The sequence below is a fragment of the Prinia subflava genome, chromosome 2 (genome assembly GCF_021018805.1).
Source record: "Prinia subflava isolate CZ2003 ecotype Zambia chromosome 2, Cam_Psub_1.2, whole genome shotgun sequence".
Lineage (NCBI taxonomy): Eukaryota > Metazoa > Chordata > Aves > Passeriformes > Cisticolidae > Prinia > Prinia subflava.
The window spans coordinates 77,608,197-77,635,177 of NC_086248.1; the positions used below are offsets into that span (position 1 = coordinate 77,608,197).

The following is a 26,981-nucleotide window of genomic DNA, read 5'->3' on the forward strand; positions in this document are numbered from 1 at the left end:
GTGGAATCTTTCTGATTGGCAAGGTTGGAGCACCCCAGGAACAAGAAGTCCTCACCACTCCACAGGTTAGCAGATCTTTGGGCTGTTTGTGCAGAGGGTCTTTTCTGAGGGCTGGGTGTTCACCTGTCTGCACACAGACTGGGGGAAATGATGGACAGGCCTCCAAGGCCATCATTATGTGCAGTGCTTATAAGTATGATGGATAAATAGATAAACGTGTTTATAAGGTGGGTCATATATGATGTGTTTGGGACTCAGGCTGATTAACTTAAAAAGTCAGTGCAATGAATAGTCCAAACCAAAACCTTGCAGTAGAAAGAAATGCTTGTGGTGTCTTTATATCTGAAAAACAAATCAAATCTGAGTATCTGAGGGACTTGTTTGCATTAGCAGATAGAGGGTACAGGCAGTACATTCTTAAGTGTCCTAGGCTTGGGAGTCAGGCTGTAAGTTGTTGCTCCAGCTCTCTCTACCTGCCTTTCTGACCATGGACAAATCACCCTTTCAGACCTGAATCTTAAAAGTCACCACCATCCTTTCAGAGTCTGGCTTTTGTGTGTAAGATGCTCTTAAAAGGTCAAAAGTTTCTTTCCTGGAAGCCTCCAGGAAGTACCAAAATGCCTTTCCTTCTTGTCCCATGTCTTCCTGGTGCTTGCTGACTGGAGTGTTACCTTTTGGATGAGAAGGGAATTGTGACTTAACTTGGCAGTTCATAGTCCTGTTGTCTTACCTGGCTGGGGGCTGCAGAGGTGACTTCGTTGACTGTGGCAATATTCTGAGTGAGGGTAGACTGGTGCAGCCTCTTTTTTGGCTGTGCTCTTGTGGGTAAGCCTGTCCAGCAGTGGCTAGGTGGAAGTGTGTGCTGTAGCTGTTCACTTACCTACCCTCTCTTGTTTTCTTTTTCAGAAGACTGATTTGGCTCAGGAACCAAAGGTGAGTGGAGCTATATGGGATAGTAATTCTTGAGATGAAGGTTACTTAGAACCAGGCTTTTCCCAGGCTTCCGAGTCTGTTGCCTGCAGTTTCATGCAGATGGATTAGTTCACTCTTAATACAAACCCCTTGAGAAGAGACAAGTGAGGAGTGGCAGCAGAAGAGTCCCAAATCTCTCACTTTCTTGGGAGTTCTTTGTACTGTTATTTCAGGGAATGGGGGGCTTTAGATGGGAATTGGTGTTTTTCTCTGTCTCTGACCTCGTGCCTCGTGTCTTTTCACAGGCCCAGGCAAACTGTCGTGTGGGGATAGCGGCACTCAACACTTTAGCTGGCTACATTGACTGGGTAGCCCTAAGTCATATTACAGCAGACAACTGCAAGCTCTTGGAGATGTTGTGTCTGCTGCTAAATGAGCCTGAACTCCAGGTTGGAGCAGCAGAGTGTCTCCTGATTGCTGTCAGCAGGAAAGTGAGTTCTTTCTCCCCAGCTCTTCTGGCTCCCTTTTATTTTTTCTCCTATTGTCCTATATAATTTTTCAGACTGAGCAGTGCTATCTTTGCCCTTTTATCTGAGAGTCAAAATTCAAATTTAGCTGATTCTGTTAATGGTATTTGGTGTGAATGTCATGCCAGCACAATGCATGGAGCAACCATTGGAACCCTCTCCAAATTCTGTGCTCGGTTCTCGTTTCTGTTTGAACTTGGAGGTCCTCACTTACCTTTTACCCCTCACATCCTACAAGTTTGAAGTGGAAAGTAATGTCATGAGCTGAATTACCTGGCAGCTCAGAGAAATGACAGCAGGATCGTGACAGGTGATTTGACCCATTCATGCACAAGCAGCTGAGTGTCAAGGCTGAGTGTTTATCAGCTGCCTGTAAGTAACTAACCAGTCTTCTGTGAATAAATGATAATGTCTCAAGGTCAGTTTTGCCGTTTAAAGTTCTTGTGGTGGGATTGCTTGGAGACATTTTTTTAGATCAGATACTTTCGATTTTTGACAAGTTTTTACTTAAATCATATGTGGACTCTAAGCTCCTCCCCAGACAGGAAGAAAACTGTGACTCTCCCAATTTTGCTTGCAGATGGGAATAAATATTTATGTAATTAATTATTTATTATGTAAATAGCTATGTTCTAATTGAGGCATGTGGTGTGTTTTGTACATAGGGTAAGCTGGAGGATCGGAAGCCCCTGATGGTCTTGTTTGGAGACGTTGCCATGCACTGCATCCTCTCTGCTGCCCAGTGAGTACTGTGGTGCTGCTGTCATTTCACACAAAACTGCATACAAATGGGTTTGTAGGTGCAAAACATACTACTGCTTGAGCAAAGGAAGCGGGGCCTGGATAGGAGAGAACAAAACCACCGTTTCTTTTGCAAAACCTGTAAAACCAGGGTTTTTTTTCAAAACCGGTAATTGAAGGACAAAGAGGTGTAAATATCACAGCTTCCTCCCTGGCTTTCTGTTTTAACTTGAAACTGATCAGGAGGAGGGACTTTTTCAAAGAGACAATTTCAGAGGTTTTAAATGCCAGTAAAGCAGTACTTTTTGAAAATAGCAAAGAAAATCCCAGTGTGATAAAATCAAATTGCTCTAGTCCTCTTTTTATCTACAGGATGTATAGCAGTGTCCCTGTCACCTACAGCGTGAGTAACTGGTCCTGTTTTTCCCCCCTTCCCCTTCTCCCAGGACAGCAGATGGAGAAGGCCTGGTGGAGAAGCACTATGTTTTCTTGAAGAGACTTTGCCAAGTTCTGTGCGCTTTGGGCGGCCAGCTATGTGCGTTGCTAGTAAGTCTTTATTAATACCAACAGCAACCCTGGCAGGGCTAGTTTTTAGGGCTGGGGCTTGAGGCAACCCTGATCTAAGGTAGGACCAGGGTTCTCTCTGCACCTATTTGGCAGCTGTAGGGTTCTCTCCATGCATTTCCAAAAGGCAGAAATGGCTCTGCTTTGAAGTGGGTTAACTGTATCCTGCCCAGTCATAGGAATGTAGACTGGAGGGACACCAACTGATGCCAGGGCTTTGCTGTCATCAAGAACCATTTCCTATAACCCCTGTAAAATGCTGAAAATTGGTCAGGTTTTTAGCTGACTACTGCTACAGAAAATCTAGTCCAGGAAATCACTTTTCTATTGGAAGCCTTTTAAATTTCCCAATAAAAATAACTCAGGGAGTATACCTGTCTTTTCTTCTACCACGACTTTCAAGCTGAAGGAAGAAATGAGTTTTGTTCCTGTTGTTCATCTTTGTAGTGCTTTGTGTCAATGTTGAAATGAAGGTGCAAATTCATATAGTTCATGCCATGCTGGTGCTGACTTCCCACTCCCTCTATTCAGCTCAGTGCTGAATACAGTGAGGAGGGCAGGCTTGTTGAGAGATGCTGTTTGTGGGGAGATTGAAGCAACCAACCTGCAAAAGTGATAGAGCAAAGTAAAGTCTCATAGGGAGGGAAAGAAAAAAACAAAACCAACCTTTTGAGCATTCATCCCTGAAAAGAATGGACAGCATACAGGGTGCATTACTACTTACAGTGACTCCACTTGCTGTTAGGCAGTAGGAGCTGTTAATCCATAATGAAGTAATGAGATGGAGCTAATTCAGATTCACTTGCGACAGGCAGCACTGAGCTGTATAATTTCAGGGATCTTGGGGGCGCCAGGTTATGTTGTAACTTGTGAGAAGCAGCAAAACCTTGAATTTATGGCTCCGGGCAAAACTTAATTTCTTGGCAAACTTCTAAGAAAGTTACTGGTCATGGATACCCATGTGTTAAATACACAAAATGTTTGGAAAAATCAAGTTGTCTGGGTGTATTTTCTTGTGACGTTCTTCAGTTTGAGTTGCACTGCTTTGGTACTGCTGTGTGGGTTTGGCCCAATAGAAGTAAAATTGTGACTCACGGCAGCAGCGGTTGTAAATTTGGTTTTAATGGAACTCCACTATGTAAGAAGTCACCCTTTACTCTTGAATGAGGGTGGTGGTGTCTCCAGCACCTCCAGGCTGGTCAACAGAACTTGATGTTCCTTGGGCTATACTGGTTTCAGAAAAAAAAATCAGTTGTTCAGTGTTTCTGTCTCTGCTCCTTTACAGTCTATGGCCTTGGATGTAGTGCTCCTGCTTTACCCTGAAACATACCATTTGTGAGCCCAGCCTGCCATAAAGTTACTATTTTGTCTGAAATACTTCATATTCCTCATAGGGCTCAGATTGTGATGTGGAAACACCAGCCAACTTTGGAAAATACCTTGAGTCATTTTTAGCCTTCACAACCCATCCCAGCCAGGTATGTAAAGGGCAGAAAGTCTCGCATGTGTCTGTGTGTGTGAATGCATAATTGAGCTAGCCTGTAGAAAACTGCAGAACTTCAGCTGCTGAATATTGCTCTCTAGGCTCTCCATTTCAGCTGAAGGCCTGGAAGGCAGAGTGTTTTCTACTCCATTACCACCCCATCAGGAGCAGTTCCTGACACAGAGAACTGAGTAGAAAATCCAGAATTTGCAACCAGCCCTAGTATTAGAGATTTTTTGCTTTCTGGGAATTTGGGGTGTGCCTTCCAGGTGCCTTGGCCTCAACTTAATAGTCAGTAAAATTTGCTGTTGCTTTCTGATAGCAACACTTGAAATTAGGAGTGGGAATTCCAGTACTGAAAATCTCCTCTGCTCCACTCTTTTCTCTCTCCTTTCCCCAGTTTCTGCGCTCTTCCACCCAGATCACATGGGGAGCCCTCTTCCGGCATGAAGTTCTGGCTCATGACCCTTTGTTGCTGGCAGTCGTTCCCAAGTATCTCCGTGCATCTATGACCAACCTGGTGAAGGTATGTGGAAATCACAGTTGCTTATGAGAAGGTGCCTGGTGGATGTGTCCTGTGGGTCATGGGGGAAGAAACCACATTTTTGTTGTGTTGTGGCCAGACATGATCTACAGGCTGCTGAGCACAGTTGTATCTTGCTCCTTGCCTCCAAGCTTCATCTCCTTGAAGCTGTTGTTAGCTGTGATGGGTGACTTCTCCTTCTTCCTGATTTTTTCCACTTTGTCTGCAGGTGGGCTTTCCTTCCAAAGCAGACAGCCCCAGCTGTGAATACTCCCGTTTTGATTTTGACAGTGACGAGGACTTCAATGCCTTCTTCAACTGTAAGTTGCCATGACCCTTTGTGCATTCTGTTGTCTGTGCCCTTCTTTCTGCTTTTAGTCACTGGTTGAGCTTGGAGCCTATTAAATTGACTTGTTTGTTTCCCAACTTTTTAAGTCTGGATCTTGGAGTAAATTAAGTTAGGATTTTCCTGGGGCAGCTCATGTGTTTAATTTTACTATTTGCTGTTGTTTTGCTGGCTAGTCAGATAGATGGCCTAATAGCATTCTAGGGTCAAAGCAAATGTGTCTTTTGGTCAGCTAGAGGAGGAAATCAAACAGCCTCAAGTCATGCTCGGGTTAGGAGAGGAAAGCAGCTTACAAAAGACTTTAGATGTCATTCCAGAAAGAAAATCTGTCTTGACCCTGGTAGGAGGCTTCTGGTTTAGTACCAATAGCTAGAGTTGAGCAAGTAAGCTAGCCACATTTAATTTGGATCTTTACCCAGCACTAGCTATTAATGATTTTACATTTCATTTCATTTTTGTATTTTTCTTACTAAAACTGAAATTGGATCTCACTGACTGGTGTAGTTTGGTAGTAACTTGGTGGGTGGGAGGATACATAGAATAAATTACATATTTTTACTTTTTACATTTATATCTGAAGATTTTAAGTTATGCATATTTTATTGCTTACTAAATAGTTTTACTACTGTAATAAATGTGTTTGGATAGAAACTATAAAGTAGCTAAATGCACAAAGCCAGAATCTGAAATAGTTTTAGAGGATTAAGTTATATTGAAGGCATTACATATACAAGAAAATATAACTAATTTGAAACACAAAATAAAATTACTTGGCAACACAACTTTGTTAAACAATGCAAGTTGCATTTATGTAGTCAGCAGAGCTGATTCTTTTGTGTGGTCATGCACTAGAATATGTTGGAATAAGTGAAATGTTCTGTACTTTGTTTTTAGTATTTTTGAAATTGAAAACAAGGCAAGTGGGGTTTGAGTTCAGATTTGCTGTCAATTGAATAATCTAGGAAAAGTGTGTTTAGCTTAAGGAAGTGGTAAGTTATCTAATGCTGGTATTTTATCTCAGTATCCCAAGATGCTCTATAAGCAGCAAACATTTATAGTTTGAAGAATATTTTAAATGAAGAGTAGAGGATTAATTGTAGTAAATCTGTTTTAGCACTGATGCCTTTTCATGGTCTTAAAAAATTGAGAGCCAGATATGGTTAAGGGATAAGGGATTTTTATCTTGGTAAGGTAAAAGGTGCCGCAATGCGCCTTGGCAAAGTGGTGCACCAGTAAGGATCCTTATTAAAATACAAAGGTAACCCCTTATCCCTTAAGCATGTCTGGCTCTCAGTTTTTAAGGCCAGGAAAAGGCATAAGTCTTTTATGGTCTTAAAAGCCCATAAGCATAAGCATAGATTTTCATAGTTCATACTGCATTTTAATTGTACTTTTTTAAGGTTAGTCCATCTTTTTTTAGTCCACTTAAATCACTTCAGAATTGCCCATCCTGTTGTACCTGCTTTACTATTTGTGTATCTGTGCCCCTTCACAGCTCTTACCAAAGCAAAAGTCCATAATGTTCGTGGGTCTGCAAAATTTGCAGCATCAGCTGGTTTCTTGGTGTGTGGTTTTCCCCTGCAGCTTTCCGAGCCCAGCAAGGAGACGTGATGAGGATGGCTTGTCGTCTGGACCCTCTGACTGGCTTCCAAATGGCTGGTGAATGGCTGAAGTACCAACTCACAGCTCCTCTTGATACTGGACCCATGAACTGTAGGTTACCTGAAAAAAATGAGGGATATGGGATACCTGAAAAAAATGAGGGATATGGGATTTGTTTTTTAATTAAAAGCCAAGAAGAAACTTCTTGGCCTTTTCCTTTTTTGTTGGTGTTGTTGGAGTTTTTTAAGTGGTAGCTAAGACTCCATGCTAGATTTTAAAGCTTTTAAGGTTTTTGCAACTTAAAAGCAAAACCAAGTCAAACCCACCTCTTCCCTAATGTATCCCCTTGGAGTCTACCTATGGAATAAGTAATATAAATCCCCTGGCTCCTCCTTTCCTTCCCCCAAATCTCTCTGCAGAACAGGTACAGCTGTCTCTCTGATACAATTTTCCAATTATTTGGGCCATTTTGTCTTTGTAACATATTGATTACTTTTGTTAGGGAAGTTTTGCCTATCTGGCAAGTCCCTTATCATTCACTTTGCTTTCCCTGCTGTGAAGGAAGGCTGCTTGGTGCTCTGCAAAGTCACACTGAGGGCACTCTTACCTGCAGTGCTGAGTCTGGCCATGTGGTCTCCCTTCATTTCCCTTCTGTGATTTGTTCATATTGCTCTGCATAGTACCTCAAAGACTTTTGTCTTAGGAGCCTTCACTTAAATGAAGCAAATCACGTGGGATTGTTGTAATTGCATCCCTGCCAAGCATCTGCAGGGAGAGCTGTGTGCTTAAAATACTCGTGGGTGCTAAGGTGTTGCAGCACAGGAACTTAGCAGGCTGTTGTTGAGGAGCATGGTGAGAGCTCCAGTGTTCTCTTCCTTTCAGCTAAGACAGGCGAAGGTCTCTGCTCCATCTTCTCTCCATCCTTTGTGCAGTGGGATGCCATGACCTTCTTCTCAGAGAGCATCATCAGCCAGATCTTTCGAACCATGGATAAAGATGTACGTGTATCTCGTGCTCCTGCCTTCTCTCCTGCCTGCTTCTGGGTCGACACCAATGGGGTTTTGCGGTTATGTTTTCCTTGAGCAGTTTGTAGTAACTGGTTACCTCCGTGCAAAACCCAGATTGTCTGGTGAGCCATTCTCATGAGGAATAACGGCCCTTCTTTTGATGGCACCAAACTCATACTGGCATGTCTTAGTTTTGGACACTGTGGGATGAGAAGTCACCAGACAGTGCTCAGGTGACAGGCTTTTACATAATGCCTTGCTAGAGGAGAAGAGATTGCTTAAAGAAAAAATTTGAGTTTATTTAATTATCCCTTTATTAGATTTTTTTAATTTTTTTAAACTTCCAAGTAAATGAGAGGAACTTATGCCCAGAAAGTAGATCAGAAGCATTTTCTTTCTGTCTTTTGTTCAACAGCGGGCAAATCAGAAGGATCAGTTTGATGTAGGCTGACTTGATTTTTTTATTAGATTAAGCTGCTCACGCATTCATCAATCTAATCACAGTAGAATAATTATATGGGTCAATTCAGTTGGGTAAGCATGGAATCTGTTGGACAATGTCAAGAGGAGAATTGGGAGACGGACAGAGAGGAAATTTGCCTTTCCCAGAGGTGCAAGCAATAGTATGGGGACTAGAGACTGATGTCTCAAGACCTCCCTATCAACAGTGGCAAAGCTGCTGTCCTTTTTGCCTCAGCCTTCTTCGTAGGTTTTGTAGGAAGTATACTACAGGTTGAAGTATTGAGTGTTGCCTCCCTTTTTCTTTCCTTCTTTTTTTTTTTTGCTACCTTTGTAGGAAATCCCAGTGAATGATGGCATAGATCTGCTGCAGCTTGTCCTTAATTTTGAAACTAAAGACCCTCTCATCCTGTCCTGTGTGCTCACCAATGTCTCTGCACTCTTTCCATTTGTCACTTACCGACCAGAATACCTCCCACAAGTACTTTCCAAGGTATGTAGGTATATGCAGACCCTGCTAAAATCACATCAGCTTTTTGTGGTGCAGGGCTCTCGGATGAAACTGCAGGAGTCAATGCTCTTGGTGGTGCTGTTAGGGAAGAACTATCCTTCATGTTAAAGATGGGAGAAACTGAGACTGAGGCTTGTCACGAGAGGAGTAATGTCAGTTAACCCAAATTTTGTAGTTCTTAGCTTTAAATCTTAGTGTTAAGTGCATGTTCTGGCTATGTTTTATTTCAAGGCCTCACTGTATTTATGCATCTTTCAGCTCACTCAGAGGTTCTTCACTGACTTTAATGAAATTGCACTAAAATCTTTATTACCTGTTCTTGAGCTCAGACAGGAGTGCTAAATATTAACAAATGATACGAGGTTTGTTTTTTTTTTTTCCTCCCTTTTCTCACAGCTGTTTGCTTCAGTTACCTTTGAAGTTGTAGAAGAAAGTAAGGTATGTCCTAATTATTATCTACTAATGAGCTGTAACAGTTGGATCAAATCATACTCTAGTGGAGAGAGCATCCTGAGTCTGAGGACTCTGCTGAAGTAGGCTTCTCAAGTGTAGCTCTGCTCCAGAAAAAGCTGCCAAGTCTAGACATTGCTCTAGACATTGATCTCTGTGGTAGACAGTCTACTAAGCTTTGGCTCACAAGCTCAGAAGGCCACAGGTGTGCTCTAAGGCCAGTACACTTAGTTCCCCAGTCAGTGCTGGCCTTCCTGAGAGTGAAATCCCTTCACTAGCTCTGGGTATTCGTTCAGTACTTGGTATACATGCCTCTGAAGGATGGCTGTAAACCCACCAGTTACCTAAGGAGGGCTTGGACTCTTGAAATAGTGAGTAAGAGCTATAGTATACTATGGTATACTCACTCCTGAGGTACAGCTTGTTTGAACATGGGCTTCTTGACCTGACTACTGCTTCAGAGGAAATTTGGTTGCTGCATGATTGCTTGGAGGGAGCAGGGGAGGAATGGAAATGTTTTTTTGACCTGTGTCTATATGTAATGAATTTGACACTTGATGGTACCCTGCATTTGGCTAAACTTTTGTTTTGTTGCATTGAAGTTTGTTGTGTCTGTCCAGGCTCCTAGAACTCGAGCAGTGAAGAATGTGAGAAGGCATGCGTGCTCGTCAATCATAAAGATGTGCCGGGATTACCCTCAGCTTGTCCTGGTATGTAAATGCAACTGTCATGAAGAGTCTTGCCTCAGTTTCAGTTGGATTTTGTGGGATCTTCAGCTTCCTTGGCTGCAGTCTCTGCTTTCCTTGTGAGAAACATTCCTGCTGCACAAATGGCAAAGCGGCTCATTCCCTGTACCTCTTTTGCACTGGATTTATGGGAATGTTTGCTCTGTATCTGTGTGATCGCCTGTGCTGATCTCAGTTGATTCCTTAGCTGAAGACACTGGCGTAGCTAATCACTAGATTTTCTTCTGTTACTTAGCATAATATAGGAGGAGAAGGAGACTATTTGTTTTCTTGATGAGCTTGAGGAGATTAGAAGACAAATACATTTAAATTCCATGAGCTGTGTTTTGTTTGTTTTGCTGAAGTAAACAGTCACCACATGCAATATGCTTTAGATGTGTTTCTGTGGAGTGGGACCTCCATGGGAGGACCATAGGACATTGCTAGTTTAAGCAAAGACATTTTTAAAATATGTTAATTAAGGTAATTTGGAGGTTCCAGTCTGTATTCTGCAATTGATGCTAAGAACTAATGGGTTGGGTTTTGTTCCACTTTACTGGTCCTTGAGCTATAGCTTATGGTCCATGGCCAGCCAGACATCATCACTATAAGAGCCAAGGACCCAGAGTTGCCCCAGAGGATGTTCAGATGACTTTGCTGAAGGGGATAATTGCTAATGCTTGTACAAAATTATGGGTAAATGTGTTGGCAGCTGGAGAAGGAAGGGAGGAAATGCAAGAATACTTGTGGCACTCATCATAACCATATGAATTGTTACTTACCACAAGCAAAGAGATGGAAGAATCCTAAGTCTGGCCAAAGAAGCAAGGTGCATTCTGTGGACAAATAAAAGCACCAGAACTGTTTTGAGGTGTGACACTGCTTTAAAGGATATAAGTGCCTAGGGAGAAATTTCCTCTTCATATTTCAGTCATTCTGGAGAGTTAAAATAAAATGGATGCAGGATTGTGATAGAGGGGTAGGGAAGAATAGAATTTCTCTTAGACTGAACGTGCAGAGAAACTTGAGTGTGAGGAAGAGATGACTGTGTTGAGAAAAGGTAACAGATACGCTCCTCCAGCTGTACAGTACACCCCTTTTCCACCTCCTCCAGTGGCCCTCCTCTGTACAAAATGCATGATATCTTTCCACTTGGATGTGTTTTCTAGCCAAACTTTGAGATGTTGTACAACCACGTGAAACAGCTGCTGTCAAATGAGCTACTCCTGACACAGATGGAGAAGTGTGCTCTTATGGAGGCCCTTGTCCTCATCAGCAACCAGTTCAAGGACTATGAGCGACAGAAAGCTTTCCTGGAGGAGCTCATGGCTCCTGTGGCTGGCTTATGGCTCTCCCCAGAGATGCAGAGGTATGGGTTATTTTTCTTCCTGTTGGTCATTTCTTCTCCAACTTTTGAGCTAGAGGTGTTGAGGAGGTGATGCTGTGCCCAGTAAGGAAACACACAAGCCATAGGAGGGTGGTGGGCTGCCTCTTGACCTCCTGTGCTGTGGCCAGGAGGTCCTTCTACAGTTCAGAAACTGCCAACAGACTAAGTGCTGTTTGCTGAAAATTTGTGGTAAGAGTTGCTTAAGGTAATAAAGGAACATTGCTCAGCATGATCAAAGCATTTGCAGAAGATGAGAAATAAAAGACATCCTTCTCGTCCCCAGGAGAAGGTAGGAAGCTGAGTTCTTACTAAAGCTGAGATATCTTGCAACTCTGGTAGCTGGGCATCCACAAGAGTTTTCCCAGCAGGGCTATCTTCATAAGAGATTTGAATCTTTTAGGTCTCCACAGCCCAAGAGAGCTGGTAATGTTTGGAGAGTTTCATGCTTTTTAATCATGTTCCCATGTATGGGATGGAATTCTACCTAGCCTCTCTAGCCTGCTCTGTATTTGTTAGATGTTTATTGCCAGTGCAGAGCTCTGCTTAAATTCCCTGGTACAAACAATAATCCCATTGATGTCTTTTGCTGCTGCCAGAGTTCTCTCAGATCCTGAAGCCTTTATATCCTATGTGGGTGCAGACAACAAAATTGCTGATCCAGTCTTGGAAGATCCTAGTGGCCTGAACCGGTCTAGAGTGAGTATCACTACCAGGAGAGGTGTAATCATTAGTGAAAGGAGACCTGCCTCCTTCTATCCCCCATTTCTCTTGTGGTTACACACGAGATCTCCTGATCATGTACTTCTTCAGAGTGTGGATCAATAGGTTTTTGAGATTGCAGAATAACAGGCTGGCCTTTGCTCTTTAAGCTACAGTAAAGAGCATGCAGGCTATGCAAAAACACAGTATTATCAGAGTGAAGCACACTGTTTTCTACTCTTTGTTTAATAGTTTGGTTTTGGAGAAGCAATTGATTTATATGATTTTTAGAAATAGGGCACAGTGAATTGTGCTTTTTATACGGGCAGTATGGAAAACATCGTGCTCAGACTGGAGCACAGAATGTAATTAAAATTCATCTGAGGAGATTTGTGTTGAGTTGTTAGTGTAAAGTCTTCACTTGGACTGCACTCAGAGTTGCTGTCCTTAGATCTGTGGAAGACACTGAAATGCAGTCCATAGAGATGTGTTTGTGATTTGGGGCTAATGCAGTTGTATCATCTTGGATCCTGCATCTATCCCAGCACATGAAGGACATGAGGAACTGATGGTCTAGACACCTATTTTTAGCAGCCTGCCTGGCTCTTGCATGCTCTTGAGATGGTATGCATTGATGCTTTGTCTGGTAGTGAATTCCTAGACCATCCTGCCATGGCCAGGGCTCTCAGAAGTTGATGGAATCATGATCATTGCTGCGTTTTCCTGGCAGCAAACTCAACAGAGTTTGTTCCTATCACCAGGTTAGGCTCACTGTAGAATATTTCCTTTTAGATGGAATGACGACATGTTTCTCTGAAAGCCTATTGATTCAGACTGTGGTCTGGCTAAGAAATACTTTCTCCACATCTCTTGCTGCAGATAAGCTTTTGTGTGTACACCATTCTGGGAGTTGTGAAACGAGCTCGTTGGCCTGCTGCTACTGAAGAGGCAAAAGCTGGAGGATTCTTTTTGGGATACTTGCCCAGTGGAACTCCAATGTACCGTAATCCCTGCACTGAGCAGGTCCTGAAGCTTTTTGACAATTTACTTGCTCTCATAAGGTGGGTCCAGTTGACTTGAAATCATTTATGATGGCTTATAAATCTCTGAAAGCCAAACCGTGATAAATATGTGGAATGCTCAGAGCATGTTTGGCCAGTGAAGCCAGTGGGAATACAGGCTGGTGCCAGTGCCCAAATACTGTTCCTGACTGTTCACAGTGGGGAATGGCACTGGGGAAACTGCAGCCTCCTGAATGTTCATTGGCCTGACTTGCAAGAGGCCATCAAAGCTAACGGGAGCTTGTGCTGGGGTTGCCTTCCCCACCTCCACTGCTATAGTTCTCCCACCCAGTTAATGATTTCTCAGCTAACATCTCTGCTCTGCCTTCAGCCCCTACAAGGCCACCTCTCCCGTCACCACCAGGGCAGTCCCAGCTCTCATTGCATCCTGTTCACCTTGTTCTCTCTTCAGTGTTAAATTAAGCTAGTTTTGCTAAACATGAGCAGCAGCCTCCTGAAGCACTGTCTGCTCTTGAAATCAGTGGATGCATACTCTCAGGCTGTTGCTACCATGCAGTGGCTCTCTGCATGTCACCAGTGTTGTGCAGGTCTAGGGCAGCCAGGGGAGGGAGCAAGAGAAGACAGAAAAGAGAAATCCTGAGTAACATAGTTCCCAGAATTATAAAGGATAAGCCTCGGGTTAACTCCTGATGCTGGGATTTTGCTAGACTTTGGGACAGTTTTGTGAGATAACATGTTACATGCTTGAAAACTTGATGCTCTGTCCTTGGCAGGGGCCTCTTACGAAAGAGCATTTAGATCCACTTAGATTTTTCAGCTCCTGAGTTGGTAAGGGAAGGGGCCCTGTTACCTGAGCTCTGTCAAGTATGTTTAGTAGTCACTGAGCTCAGAAATGTTCTGCTTCCAGAGAGGAGCAACATGCTGGACTGTTGGGACAAGCACATGCTGTCTTGGCCCACCTGGCAGTGTTTCTCATCACTAAACTCCATGTAGCACAGTGTGTGGTACTTTGGCCAGTGACCATGTAGAGCTGCAGAATTGTGCTTGAAGTGTTTTTGCCTTTTATCCTGGAAGGCTGAAAATCCTATTGGTGAGTTTTCAGGGGGGGTTAGGTAGAATAGAGTTGCCCTGAGTAACAGTAGCCTCATGCCATTTCTTCCAGTGTCTGGAAAATGCATGTCATATTGTTGAGACCAACTAAACCAGTGCTCATGGTCTGAACAGGCTGGAACAGACACTTTCTCCTTGTGCAGTCACTGTTCCGACCAGAACTTGTGCCTTAGTAAGATTACTTGGAATCTCTGTTACAACAAGCTTAGGAAACTGTCATCCAACTTCTGTCGCCACTTCTGTGAAGAAGCAGAAACTCTGTGCCTGGCTGTTTACCACCTCCAGTAGAGCACATGAGCTATGTTCTCTATCCAGTATATAAAGGAAGAGGCTCTGTGGCTGGTTTGGGCATTTTTTGAGATAATGCACCTGTGGTGTTCAAGCATCTCACCTGCAGACTGAAATAGTTTCTGTGTACGTGGTAGTAACATACATGGAGAAACCTCTGTTTCACTCAGAGGTATCTAGGCTTTTCTTAAGACTGGATGCTCCAACAAGAACTAATCAATGATGTATTAAGAACAGTAGATCTTTATGCTTTGTATTTTTCCATTGCTGCTGCTGGATATATAGGCCTCTGACAACTGCAAGCTCATGGTTGTGCAGTGCAAATGTTGATGCTTACGTCTTTTTGCCAAAGCTGGATCTTGTGCTATGGAGCTGCTGTTGTGTTCTTTGGTGACTTCAGGTGCCTCTTCCATGTATGTCTTCCTCAAGCCCCCTTTAGTATGGATCACACAGGAGAACATGGAATCTGTAGCCACCTGTCAGCAGGCAGGAGTTATGGGGATATGAGGAAGGCTGCCCGGCAGGAAAGCTCCCGTGTTGAGGATGCCTTCAGGGTCAGAGTTGCATTACTGCCTGGGGATGGATACTTCTCTTAGATCTGTGCCATTAGACAACTCTCTGTAGGGATAAGCAACATATCCAGTGTTGCCCCATGCTTGCGTGGGACAGAGATATGAAGGTCCCTGCAGGCTGTGTTGGTTTCTGTGTGAGCAGATCTGCAGGTAGCAGCAGCATGGGTCCTGCTGAGCAGCTGAGCTGAGCACCAAGTCAGGCCCCAGAGTGCTACCAAAGGGGGTTTCAGGCTGAGCAGGTGGGTCTGCGGCACTCTGGATCATGTGTGGCATTCTGCTGCTGTGTTGGCAGACAGAAGCAGTGAAGCTGTAAAGCCCTTGGGCCTTTGCCAGGGTGGTAAGTAGCATGAAGGTGGGTCATGGGTGAGATCAAAGAACTGAGAAGAATGAGGTAGTCCAGGTAATGGAAAAATAAGGTCGTTTTGCGTGGCATCTTATGCCTACATTGTACCTACCTGTATTTGTCTCTGTGTCGGTAGCTGTATTTAATGAATTGTTTTCTGGCTGCTTTATTAATCACTGCTTGCAGTTTTCAGAGTAATGATTCTGCTGTCCTCTGTGGCACCTCATTTCATTTAGGTGTTTTCTAGCTTCTGTCTTAAAATGTTTGCTCCTGAATTTAAATCCAAATCATGATTTTCAGCCACCTTGGTGCATTTCTGCAGTCAGTAGCTGCATGACCTGATGGGTGCAGAGCCTTTATTGTGCTGGGATTGGCTCATGTTCTGTTACAAATAAAGTGCTCAGGCTCAGCAAATGCTTTGCTTAGACAAAGACTTTTTTGGAACTCCTGGTGACGCAATGCTGACATTGCCAAAGCATTAATGCTGGTGAAAGAATTCTTGGTTAGATATAGATGCTGTAGGCATTCTCATTGTAGACAGCTCCAGCTTTGGAAAAAGATTCTTCAATCATGGACTGTCCTAAAGGACTCATCTTCTGGTTTACAAGCTATTCTCTCTAGGCATCAGATATTCTTTCTAGCAGAGCTGTGACCATCACTGAAAATTCCCCAAGTCCTGCCATGTCCTTCACTTGTCTTTTCTAACACATAAATGTTTCTTGAAATTAGTTTCACTGTTCTCCCTTGTGTGCCCAGGAGTGCTGGTAAGTCTCAGCTGGAACTGAAGGCTTAGGGGCTACATCATTATACATGAGGGCTGTTGGATGCTTTTTTAACTCCCATGGGGAGTGGGTGGTTGACCATTTTCTCTCCATTCCCACTGGGAACTTGCTAAAGTATTGAGAGAGCTTGCCCTGCCTCACAACTCTCATACTTTAAAAATGCTTCAAGGACTCTGAAACAACTAAGGACCATGACCACACCTTCAGGATATGACTTTCTGGCCTGTCCTGCTGGAGGTCATGCAGTGATTTCAGGGTTCACCTTTGCAATTCCACAGTCTCTGCATGTGCCCCACTAGCCTTCTGCACAGCATGAGGCAAAGCCAACACTGGGTATGGAGTGGGCAGGAGACATACAAGAGATGATTTTAGTGGGTAGCTTTCACGGTAGCCTCAAGCAGAAATGTACAGTTTTTTGAGTGAGTGGGGCAACATCAACCAGTGTGGAAGCTGGGCTGTTCCCCGGCCATTCTTGGCAAAGTAGAATCAGCTTGTGCCCCTTTGAGGCTGCATGGTGTTAGATCCAACCCAGAATGAGAGTATGAGTCATTAAGAAGTCATTAGTGAGCTCTTTCTTATGAATTTCACACACTTGCCTTTCCCATGTGCAGTGAGCAGGAAAGTATTTAACACTTGCAGAGAGAAACAGGATAGTTGTGGTTTTGGAGCTTTCTGCCAATGCAGTCAAACATTGTTGCATCAGGGTTGCCAGAATTATAAACACAGACCTAAAAAAAAACCCCAAAAAGTGATAATTAATACATGAGTGAAAGCTGAGACTCTGGAGGACATGGTGAGGTCTGTCCACCATCCCTTCCCCCAGCCATTCCCATGTACCCCCTGCTTTGGGAAACGCTGCTTGAGGGGGAGATACTGAGTTGCCCTTGATCACCTCTAGCAGCAGGTGCAATGGCATTGCAGTTTTGGAGGAGGCTGCAGGATTTGTGCTGTGTGCAGCTGGCGACACCCAGATTGGAGGTCTGAGGTCTCAAAGGAGAGAGGTAGGTGAGAGAGACACCCCTGCTGAATCCAGCTGTGAGTGTCAGTACCCTGGCTAAGAGGGGGGACCCATTTTGGCCTGGATGGCAAGAACCAGCCACCCATGGCTGAACTGGTGTCCCTTGAGACAGCTGACAGTGGCCACTTCCTATGGTGCGGAAATGTTCCCAGCTGGATGTGTTGCCCAAGGGCCACTTGTGCCTGCCATGAGTAGCATCTGATCAGACTGATGTTCTCACTAGAGTCACTCCAATGCCAGCTGCCATTCTGGGGACTGTGGCCCCTCCCTCTGCAGGGCCCTAGGTGTAGAAGATCTTTTGAGAGGACAGAATCCATCAGTTTTAAAAATGCATTCTCTGATCCCTTTGGCCAAGCTGATAAGTTGTTCCCAGCATCATCTGGAGAATTGCTGGGAGTTTTTACCGCCGGTGCTTGCCAGGGGTGGGATGAACTGCAATAAGTGGAAAGGGCAGCCAGGAGATTCAGGACATGAGGTGGAGTCACTCCATGCCTCTGTTGGGTCAGCTTCCCCAATATTTTTGCAGGTGGGGAAGGGAGATCCCATGCACATGTGCGTGGTCTCACCTTCCTCATCATCTGCCTCAGAAGAGCTGTCCACAAGCTGAAGGAAAGGATTCCACTGTCAAGGGCAAAAAGGAGTTGACTTACATGAGTATAAACTAAGTGCTCTTCTGTTTCAGGACTCACAACAACCTCTACACGCCAGAGATGGTGGCTAGGCTCGGGGATACATTTGCAAAGGCCTTGGACATGCTGGACGTGGAGAAGAATGCCATTCTAGGTAAGAAGTTTCTCTTCAGGAGGAATGTGTGGGCAGATTCTTAGAGAGATTTGAGTTAATGAGCTGTCGATAACAGTGGAAGTGAAATAGGGCTGGAGGACCAGCTTCTTCATTTGCAGCTCAGCTGTGATTTAACTGGCTGAAACTAAGACATTAAATAAGTTATTGGTCTCAGACACATTGGTTCTGCATACATTGAAGGGTATGCTACCTAACTGCTTAGCCCATCTGTGGGATGATGGTAGTCTCTGCAACATGGCAAAGTGTGGATAGTTAGTTTAGGAATTAGTGTTTAATTTCAGGTTCTGACAGAGAGTGAAATATTTGGAGGATGTTGCTTTGTCTTTCTTTCTCCTTTCTTTCTGTCTCATTTCCTATCTATAGAATGAGGACATGCTTCCTTTACTTGTTTTCTGTGACCTTAAAAACTCTGTCTGTGAGCCCTTGCACATAAAGCAGCAGGCCCTTGATCTCTCCTCTAAACTTTTTAATATCATAGTTCATCAGTAGCTTGTATTCTGGCAGAGAAAACAAACCTGAAGGGATGAGCTATTAGAGGAGCTGCAAGAACTGTCAGCTTTGCTGCTGGTTGGGTTCTGGTTATTACGTAGGGGTCACAGTTTTGGAGACAGGCACACCGAAGGTCATGTGACAACAGCCAGCGTTTAATCATGGACACCCCCTTGTATATAGGGGGTTCAAAATTCCCCCTATATATTCAGGCACTTGAACACCTGACTGGTCAAGGTCTCAGCACTGCCCAGCTCACGGGGCAACTAGATGGCTGCATTCAGGGTTGAATGGGATTGGCAGGAGTCCCCTGTTTGAGTTTGAATCATGACCTCGCTCTTCTAAAAATTCCTCTACAACCTACCATTGCCTCACCTGGGGACTTGTTTATTTCTATTCTTTAACTGACTAGGCTAGCCAAACTGGGTTTCTTGTTATGGCCAAATTATCTGTACAGCTTCAGATGAGCTGTAGCTGTGACATCTGATAGCTCAAGTAAGTTCTGCTTCGGAGAAACAAGGCAGCTACAACCTCAGTGGAAACACCTCTGCTCTGGGTACAACCAAACTTAATGTGGCTGACCTCTGACTTGCTACACCACTTCCTATCTGCCAAGAGCTTCCCTTGCTGCCATCAAGCTGGCTGGGGCCTGCCAGGGATACTCTGAAGGTGTACCGTGCTCTCTCATTAGTGTAACTGAAGCTTATTCCTTCCCACAGGTCTCCCTCAGCCTTTGTTGGAGCTTTATGACTCTCCTGTTTACAAAACAGTCTTAGAAAGGATGCAAGGCTTCTTTTGTACCCTCTATGACAACTGGTAAGAGCACCACATCTCTCACCACAATCCAGCACTGCACAGCTGGACCAGTAGGTTATTGTGGGGTCCTGACTTCCTTTAGAGTTAGGCTTCTGAGGTGAGCTGTGTCCTGTAATATCCAAGTACAAGCTGCAGTGGTGGCCTATATTCAGTGGTTAGAATCTGCCACACAGACATGGAACGGTCTGGAAAAAGTGCCTCGAAATGGGGATCTGCTTTTAGCTCTTCTGCAGTTAGGTAGTCACATTGGAGCACTTACCTGGTTTCCTGATGTAGTTTGTCTCTTTTGGCACTTCTGATTATGTGTCAGGGTACATTAGCGCTTGAAAGTACTTTGCAGTGCTTAAATGCTTAATTCATTGTCCCTCTGCAGGTATCTCAGAAAAAAGAAAGATACCGTGCTAAAATTCCTCTGTAGTGTTTGTTTAGGAATGTGACACCTGTGTAGTCTCAAGCCATAGTACTTGTAGCCTTTGCAGATCAGAGACACGGTACTTGTTGTCTAGCAGACTTGTAACTAACTTGTTTTTTGTTGAAGTTTTCACATCCTGGGAAATGCAGGCCCCTCCATGCAGCAGGATTTCTACACTGTTGAGGGCCTCGCCACCCAGCTCCTCAGCTCTGCTTTCAACAACCTCAACAACATTCCTGATTACAGACTGCGTCCCATGCTCCGTATCCTTCCATCACGGCCTCAGGCCAGCTTGGGAGGCTCTGAAGACATAAATTTAAACCCTGCATTGTTTTCATTGTGGCCAAGACAAAGAAGGGTGGTTGAGGAGGTAAACAAAGGATACACCTGGTGTGGATGAGGTGTGAGCCTAGGAGGGCACAAGCAGAAAGTGCAGTGTGTGGGGTCAGAATAAATGCAAAGGATTTGTGTGGTTCTGGAAGCACTGTGAGAGGTGAGTAGTGCCTTCTGAGGGGCAAGGGGGCTTGGATAGTGAGGAGCTTGACATTAGGATGTGCTTCTCTGGGGGGTCATATGAGTTCCCCAGCCTACTTTCCAGGGCTGGACATTCAGTCTCACAGCTAGGAAATGGATGCTAAGCATTTTTAACTTTGTCAGCTGAACAGTCAGGGTAAAGAGCTGAATAACTGATGTTCTTGAGATGCCACTTGTTAATTCAGGGCTGTGAGAAGGTGGGCTTCCAGGTGTCAGTCCCTTGGCCTCCCAGTGGAATGGGCTGGCTTGGGCACTGTGCTGTAACTCCCTAGCAGCTGGCCTTACGTGTTGGATCTGTTCCTTAACTGGTCTGTGCAGGTGTGTTTGTGAAGCCGTTGGTACTTTCCTGCCCCTCTGAATACTACGAAACCCTTGTCTGCCCCATGCTGGGACCACTCTTTACCTATCTGCACATGGTAAGAACACACTTGTTCAGTGCCTGTTCCTTGACAGCCCCGACTCCCTGTAGCAGCTGGCAGCAACATGTGGGAGTGTCTGTCTCTACAGAGCCAGCAGAGACAAGGGCAGAGCCTTGATGCATAATGATTTTGATGATGTTTAGGGAGGGGCTTTAAAGTTCATTGAACCCTGACTGTTGCCCAGCACCCCTTGCTGTGAATTCAAACCTGTGGACATGAACTCCTCAGCCTGCAACCCTGAGACTTCTTGGGTTTGTTTATAGGGTGTTTTTTTTTCCTGTGTCCTCTCATTTTCATGACAGCTCATTCACATTCCAACACATTTGGTACCAGTTCTCCTGCCATTCAGAATGGGCCTTGTTGTGAGAGCTGTGTTTAAAGCTCTTGTGCTTCTGCCAGCAGCTGTTGCTTGGTCTCCTTGCATTGTGTCCAGATTTAATCTTTCCTTTTGTCTTGAACAGAGGTTGTCCCAGAAATGGCAGGTGATCAACCAGCGAAGCATGCTCTGGTAAGCTTCCACCCCCTGGTACAGAGAGGGAGATGAGGAATGGGATGGAGGTTTGGTCTTTTATGTGGCCCTTTGCCCAGGAACAGCCATGCCAGCAAGGGCTGGAAGACACACTGGTGACTCATTCCTTTGTTTGGGCGGAGGGGGTACTTGAAGACATTGGCTCCTGTCAGACTAAAACCTGTTCTCCTCAGTGAGGATGATGCTGCAGATGACAACCCCGAGTCTCAGGAGATGCTTGAGGAACAGCTGGTCAGGCTGCTGACTCGAGAAGTCATGGATCTTGCCAGTAAGTGAAATCAGGCTAGGTCTCCTGAGATATTTGGGAAGGTTTCCCTGGAGAGGACAACAGGAATTCCCAGTGTGCAGTAAAACCTAATTATAACCATCAGTAGTATATATCATAACCATGAGAAGGCAGATATGAGACAGCCCTGCCAAAATCTTAGCTAAAACCTAGTGAGAGGTAATTTAAAACCTTCAGAAGAGAGATTGCTTCCTTTTGTTAGCTTTTAGGGCTCCATGGTTTTGGCACTGTTCCTGTAAGAATCCGGTCCTACAGGGAATTTTGTTCTCCCATTCTGTGCTTTGGAATTCAGTCTGGGACATGGATTTGTGGAGAAGCCAAGTGTAGAGCAGTTTTGTTGCTGGCCATTGCCATTGCCATGTCTCTAACCAGACATAAGGGAAGAGTCCCTCCCCCAAAGCAGTATCCCTTGTGTTCCCCTTCTCCAGCATCATTTTTGTGTCAGCATGATTTTGTGCAGGGAGGCTGGGAAAACTGATTCCACAGAGATTACAGATCTCAATCTTCTGTCTCCTTTCTTGAGTGGCCTTTTTGCTTTAAATCAGTGTTCTTCTTGGGTTATGGGCTTCAGATGGTTTTGAACATTCCTGGTTCTCAGTAGTAGGAAGCAACCACTGTGCAGCAGGTTCCACTGTGGGAAGGTGCTGTGGATGAGGTGTTACAGCCTTCTAGGTATTGAGCTTTTATACTGGGCTTTCTGATTCTTCAGATTCCCTGTAAGAGCTGGGGGAGCTTGAAGCAGCTGTGAGCCCATCAGAGTCTGTAGGATAATCTCTGCATGTTCTGCAGTAGCGTCTTCCCTTTTCTGCTCCACTGACCTGCAACTGTTTTTGCAGCTGTTTGCTGTGTTTCTAAGAAAGGTGTTGAACAGAACACTACTGCTGCTGTAGATGGGGATGGTAAGTAAATGCCTACCTTTGCCTTTCCTGCCTTTGGTGTACACAAATACTGTTTCATTCCCGTTTCTTGAGGGGGTGGCTGGGCTGATGCTGGAGGTTCTGTGTCAGGGATATAGGTTTGGTAAGAAGCCTTCCACTCTGTCCTGCCCAGCATGCCTGGGGGCCACAGAAAAACCCAGTCTAGCCTGGAAACTAATGTGCTGTAGGGTTCACAGGTAAAATATTGGAGAGCTGGTTCTTAAGGTTCTGAGAAGTGGGCTGAGGAGCACATGGGGATGTGAACAGTTTCCCAAGAGCTGAAGGTAGCCAGTTGCATGCCCCTCCTGCCTCACAAAGGGTGGGTGCTTTTTGCTTGAAAAGAGATGTTCTGGGTTAGCTGTGCCAGGACACTGATTGTGTGTGCTGTCTCCTGGCTCCCAGCTTAGTTCTTGCAGCCTCCCTGTGTCCCCGTGAGTCCTTGGGAGGCCAAGTTCACAGTGCAGCCTTTGCTCTGCAGATGATGAGGCCATGGCCACCGAGGTGACTCCCCCTGCCAACGCAGAGCTCACCGAGCTCGGCAAGTGTCTGATGAAGCAAGAGGTAAGAGCGTGTGCTCTGACTGCCACCATCCTTTCTCTGTACTCTTTGTCACACTTGTCTGCTCTGCAGCCAGACACTGCTGCAGAGTTGTGGGCTGCTGGAACATTCCCCATGTGGGAATCACCTCTTGGAACATGCAGGGCTTTTAAGGGCCTTGCAGAAGCCACAGAGCAAATGGGGGTTGGGATCCAGTTATAACACACAGCTACAGAGCTCCAGCCTTTCTGGGAAAGGGGCCCTGGGCATTCAGCTCCCTGACTGTGCCTTCATCCTGAGCCCCAGTCTTCATGAGGAAGAACTTCATCCAGCTTTTTTTTTTTTTTTTCTGTAAAATCTGTCTATGGTGCTACAGGAGCCACAGTGCTGACACCACCCATTGTGTAGAGTACCTTTATCCCAATATTTCTCTGCTGTGGATGCCTCAGAAGCTCTTCTAGAAGCTTTTGCAGCAACTTGAGAGTAGCAGCTGAGGGGAGTCCATTAGTGCTCTAGGGTCTTTCCCAGGGAAGTGAAGGAAGCAGATTAATTTAACACTGATCCCTCATGGTTATGATGAGAGTGAACACCTTCTGCTGGAACAACAGTAAGATGCAGGATTCTCAGAAGCTCCTGCAGACTCTTTGGATTGCTGCTTGGTTTGAAACCTGATTGCATCAGGTTTGAATGCTAGAAATAGGAAAGTTCCTCTGACTGGTTTTCCCCTGTCTCCTTTTCAGGATGTTTGCACTGCAGTGCTGATCACTGCCTACACATCCCTGTCCTGGAAGGACACCTTGTCCTGCCAAAGAACCACAACACAGCTTTGCTGGCCACTGCTCAAACAGGTACCTCTGGGAGGAAGAAGGGATTAGTTCTGGCAGGGTTGGTAGAAGAAGCTCTGAATGTTGTGAGAACCGTGGCTGTTTCTCCCCTGGGCACCTTCTCCCTCAGGAAGAGCATGTTGTTGGAGAAACGTGGTCATGTACCAGTACCTTGCTTCACTGCTGACAGTGCTTCTTCCCCAGGTGCTTCCAGGAAACCTCCTTCCCGATGCAGTGTCCTGGTTTTTCACAAGTGTGCTGAAGGGCTTACAAGTACACGGGCAGCACGACGGCTGCATGGCAGCTCTTGTCCACCTGGCTTTCCAGATCTACGAGGCCTTGGTGAGAAACTCTGTTCTTCATCCAAATGTGAGGTTGAGGAATGTGAGGGGAATGGTGAAAACTAATCCCATGCCAGTGGGTGGGGGCAGAGGAGTTAAGGGCCCCCAATGAGGGCAAGGCTGTAACCCTAGCAGAGCTGTGTTAATGGTACTTCTCCATGCAGCGCCCTCGCTATGGTGAGCTGAAGGCAGTGATGGAGCAGATCCCAGACATCCAGCTGGACTCTTTAGAGCAGTTTGATTCAAAGCTTCTCAACCCAACACTGCAGAAAGTGGCAGACAAGCGCCGGAAGGATCACTTCAAGCGCCTCATCTCAGGTTGCATTGGGGTAAGCGATATCCTGGAGGAAAATTGCACAGCTGTAGGATGCAGAAGTGATGCCTGCCTCCTCTCACCAACCACCCTCCTTCCCAGCCAGGAAGCTGTTGCATGTCCTTAGTGTTTGTTCTGCCTCTCTTCACCCTGGAGGTCCAGCAGATCCAGCAGCCCCTCCAGCAAAGGCCTCTCACTGAGAGGCAGCGGGTACCTTGCATAGGGGTGCGCGGGGAAACAGGGTGTTAAAATGTTTGATTAAAGCTGCTGGATGGGCACTGGACTTCCATGAGGATGGTGGTGGTGGTGGAGGAGCCTTTGACATTGAGTAAGAAGCTGGGGAGCTGGTATTGTAAAGGTTACACCTCAGTGCCCTGGCACTTGGAAAAGGCCAGGCCTGAAATTCCTCAAAATGCAAGCACAAGGTCTGGGCCAAGGGATTGCTCAGAACCTGGGGTCTGCTTCTGATATGCAAGCAGGCTGCCCCTGAGCTGAGTGGGGCTATGGAGACAGTAATGACTGATGCCTGCCTGTCTGTCCTCTGTAGAAGCCCATCGGGGAGCAGTTCCGCAAGGAGGTTCATATCCGGAACCTTCCATCTCTCTTCAAAAAGGTGAAGCCGTCACTGGAGACAGATGTGCTAGAAAACGAGGATGGAGAGGGCTTCAATGTACTCTTTGAGCCTTGAGCCTGGGATGCTGCAACCATCTTCTCCCTTACCTTATAATTTGTCTCTCCTCATAGTCAGCACATTAGATTCTCCTTGTCACCGCCTCCACAAGCATTCGTCTGAATAAAGCCCCTTACGGGTCCTGTCCCCTTCTCTTCCATACACTGGGATGGGGCCTGCAGTGGCATTTGAACCAGTCAATATTAAGCTCTTCCCCTGACTCCTTCCCTCCACTGGATGAGCATCTTTAGACCTCTGCTTCTCTGCAAGGTGGGAGCTGAGTCCATAGACCTCTTTAGGGTAAAGTCTGATCATCCTGTAGCCTCGGGGTCACTCTTGCTCCACCTCTTCATCCCTTGGGGTTTAGGATTAATGCAAAAGGCAGAGTAGTGTGCCATGTGAAAAGGGGCTACCCTAATCTTCCTCTGGGTGCTAGTAGCCAGGTTTTGTAGGGAACACATCGGACACTCCTGTCATGCTTATCAGCACCTGTCCCTAGCAGACTGGAATTCTGCTGAATCTGTTTCCCTCCAGAATGCTAAGCCTTGGGCTGAGGGCTGCGTGCCAGGAAGCCTAGCAGTGCTCTAGGATCTCCTGTGAGATCAGCCTTTCTAAGGTGCAACTGCTCTCTAGAAAGAGGCAGACACTGTCATATATATACATATATATGTATAAATATGATCATATAGCTTGTTCTACCCAGAGCCAAATGGAAGGCTTTTACTTTGTGCCAGCCTTTCTTGGACATCTCTCAGGGGGAGCAGGACATATTTTTTTAATTTTTTTTTTCATTTTATCATGCCCTGTAGACTAGAACGTGGCCAGCGCAGGGTAAATAAAATCTGGACCAATACCTGAAGCACCTGCAATCCAGAAGGGATCTCCTCGCCTTGTTGCAGTGGAGGTGACAACAGCCCCCGTTTTTACCCAGTCTGGTACTTCTCAGAGGATTGCAAAATGGGGCAGGAGGGGTGGGCTTTATACTGCAGTTTACAGGGGGGAGGCAGGTCAGAAACTGGGTTTTAGATGTGGTGGGACTCTTATGAAGCCACTCCAGTCTGCAAAGCTGGTTCTTACATGACAAATACTACACAATCTATCCTAGAGTTAGCACAGGAGCTGGGAGGGTCTGTCCAGAGCTAGCTGGCAGGTTTGCAGTCCAGGAGACAGAACAAGTAATAAACTGTGGTAGCTGGAGAAGCGGTGTCTCCACATGGACAGACTGGACAAAAAGGCTGGGGTTGGGAGGTGTGGGAGTGCAGACAGGAAGAGCAGGCCTTGGGCATCCACTCCCTCTCCTGCCCCTGCTGTTCCACCAGCACCCTCCACTTTCTTCTAGCCTCAGACTTTTTAACCTCTGAGCTAACATTACTCCTGGCTCTAGCAAAGGCTGGGTGTATTTATTGTGTTGTGATATTTTTAACATTCTGTGACTTCATGCTAGACACAAGGGGTTTTTGTAAAATGGATTTTAAATCTTTTTTGTAGGAATGTTTAAATCCGAAGCTGTCTCTGAACTGGTTGTGTTACACCTGAATGTTAGTAAAGCTATTCCAGTTTCATACACATGGTGTCATGTTTCATTTTTATTCTTTTATCTATTTCAGTAAGATGTGAGGCCTCTGGTCTGGCCAGGTTGCCTGCCTGGAGATTTCTCAGCAGTCCTTATTTCACCTACCAAGAGGTGGCACTTTTGCTGGTGGTCTGTACACTGTCAGGGAGGGGATGAACCATTCCAGACTATATTATTTAATTGAAGGGGATGTTGCATTTTTAAAGCATTTATTTGTCACTCACTGCTAGTTTATTTTAATTCTAGGTACCAGCTTACAGCTTGAGGGGTATGTGTTGTCAAAGCAAACCCCTTAGGCTATTTGAGATTCTGTCCCATAAGCATGTGAAGCAATAGCAGAGATGGATGGATGGATAGACAGATAGATAAACATGTGATAGGCACATGCAGCATACCTGGGTCTGCAGCATGGCATGGGACAGGTTGGGGTTGGAGCCAGGATGCCA

At 45.4% G+C, this 26,981-nt stretch overlaps 1 protein-coding gene across 4 annotated transcripts in view; it reads left to right on the forward strand.

The window, feature by feature from the left end:
* Positions 1 to 26,528, forward strand: part of XPO5 (exportin 5) — a 30,033-nt gene extending 3,505 nt beyond the window's left edge. The window contains exons 6-33 of one of the 4 annotated variants that reach the window (XM_063390646.1): positions 24 to 65; positions 907 to 933; positions 1,218 to 1,403; positions 2,105 to 2,181; positions 2,627 to 2,726; positions 4,139 to 4,222; positions 4,628 to 4,753; positions 4,980 to 5,070; positions 6,681 to 6,809; positions 7,581 to 7,696; positions 8,502 to 8,657; positions 9,072 to 9,113; positions 9,728 to 9,835; positions 11,020 to 11,219; positions 11,834 to 11,933; positions 12,816 to 12,997; positions 17,754 to 17,854; positions 19,084 to 19,180; positions 19,719 to 19,855; positions 20,445 to 20,542; positions 21,007 to 21,053; positions 21,248 to 21,342; positions 22,197 to 22,259; positions 22,756 to 22,838; positions 23,555 to 23,662; positions 23,843 to 23,980; positions 24,144 to 24,308; positions 24,840 to 26,528. In XM_063390646.1, coding sequence (XP_063246716.1) covers positions 24 to 65; positions 907 to 933; positions 1,218 to 1,403; positions 2,105 to 2,181; positions 2,627 to 2,726; positions 4,139 to 4,222; positions 4,628 to 4,753; positions 4,980 to 5,070; positions 6,681 to 6,809; positions 7,581 to 7,696; positions 8,502 to 8,657; positions 9,072 to 9,113; positions 9,728 to 9,835; positions 11,020 to 11,219; positions 11,834 to 11,933; positions 12,816 to 12,997; positions 17,754 to 17,854; positions 19,084 to 19,180; positions 19,719 to 19,855; positions 20,445 to 20,542; positions 21,007 to 21,053; positions 21,248 to 21,342; positions 22,197 to 22,259; positions 22,756 to 22,838; positions 23,555 to 23,662; positions 23,843 to 23,980; positions 24,144 to 24,308; positions 24,840 to 24,980 — 3,039 coding nt within the window. In that variant the 3' untranslated portion in view covers positions 24,981 to 26,528. The remainder of the gene's footprint in view (positions 1 to 23; positions 66 to 906; positions 934 to 1,217; positions 1,404 to 2,104; positions 2,182 to 2,626; positions 2,727 to 4,138; positions 4,223 to 4,627; positions 4,754 to 4,979; positions 5,071 to 6,680; positions 6,810 to 7,580; positions 7,697 to 8,501; positions 8,658 to 9,071; positions 9,114 to 9,727; positions 9,836 to 11,019; positions 11,220 to 11,833; positions 11,934 to 12,815; positions 12,998 to 17,753; positions 17,855 to 19,083; positions 19,181 to 19,718; positions 19,856 to 20,444; positions 20,543 to 21,006; positions 21,054 to 21,247; positions 21,343 to 22,196; positions 22,260 to 22,755; positions 22,839 to 23,554; positions 23,663 to 23,842; positions 23,981 to 24,143; positions 24,309 to 24,839) is intronic. The other 3 variants (XM_063390643.1, XM_063390644.1, XM_063390647.1) reach the window with 3 other exon arrangements.
* The last annotated feature ends 453 nt before the right edge of the window (positions 26,529 to 26,981 follow it).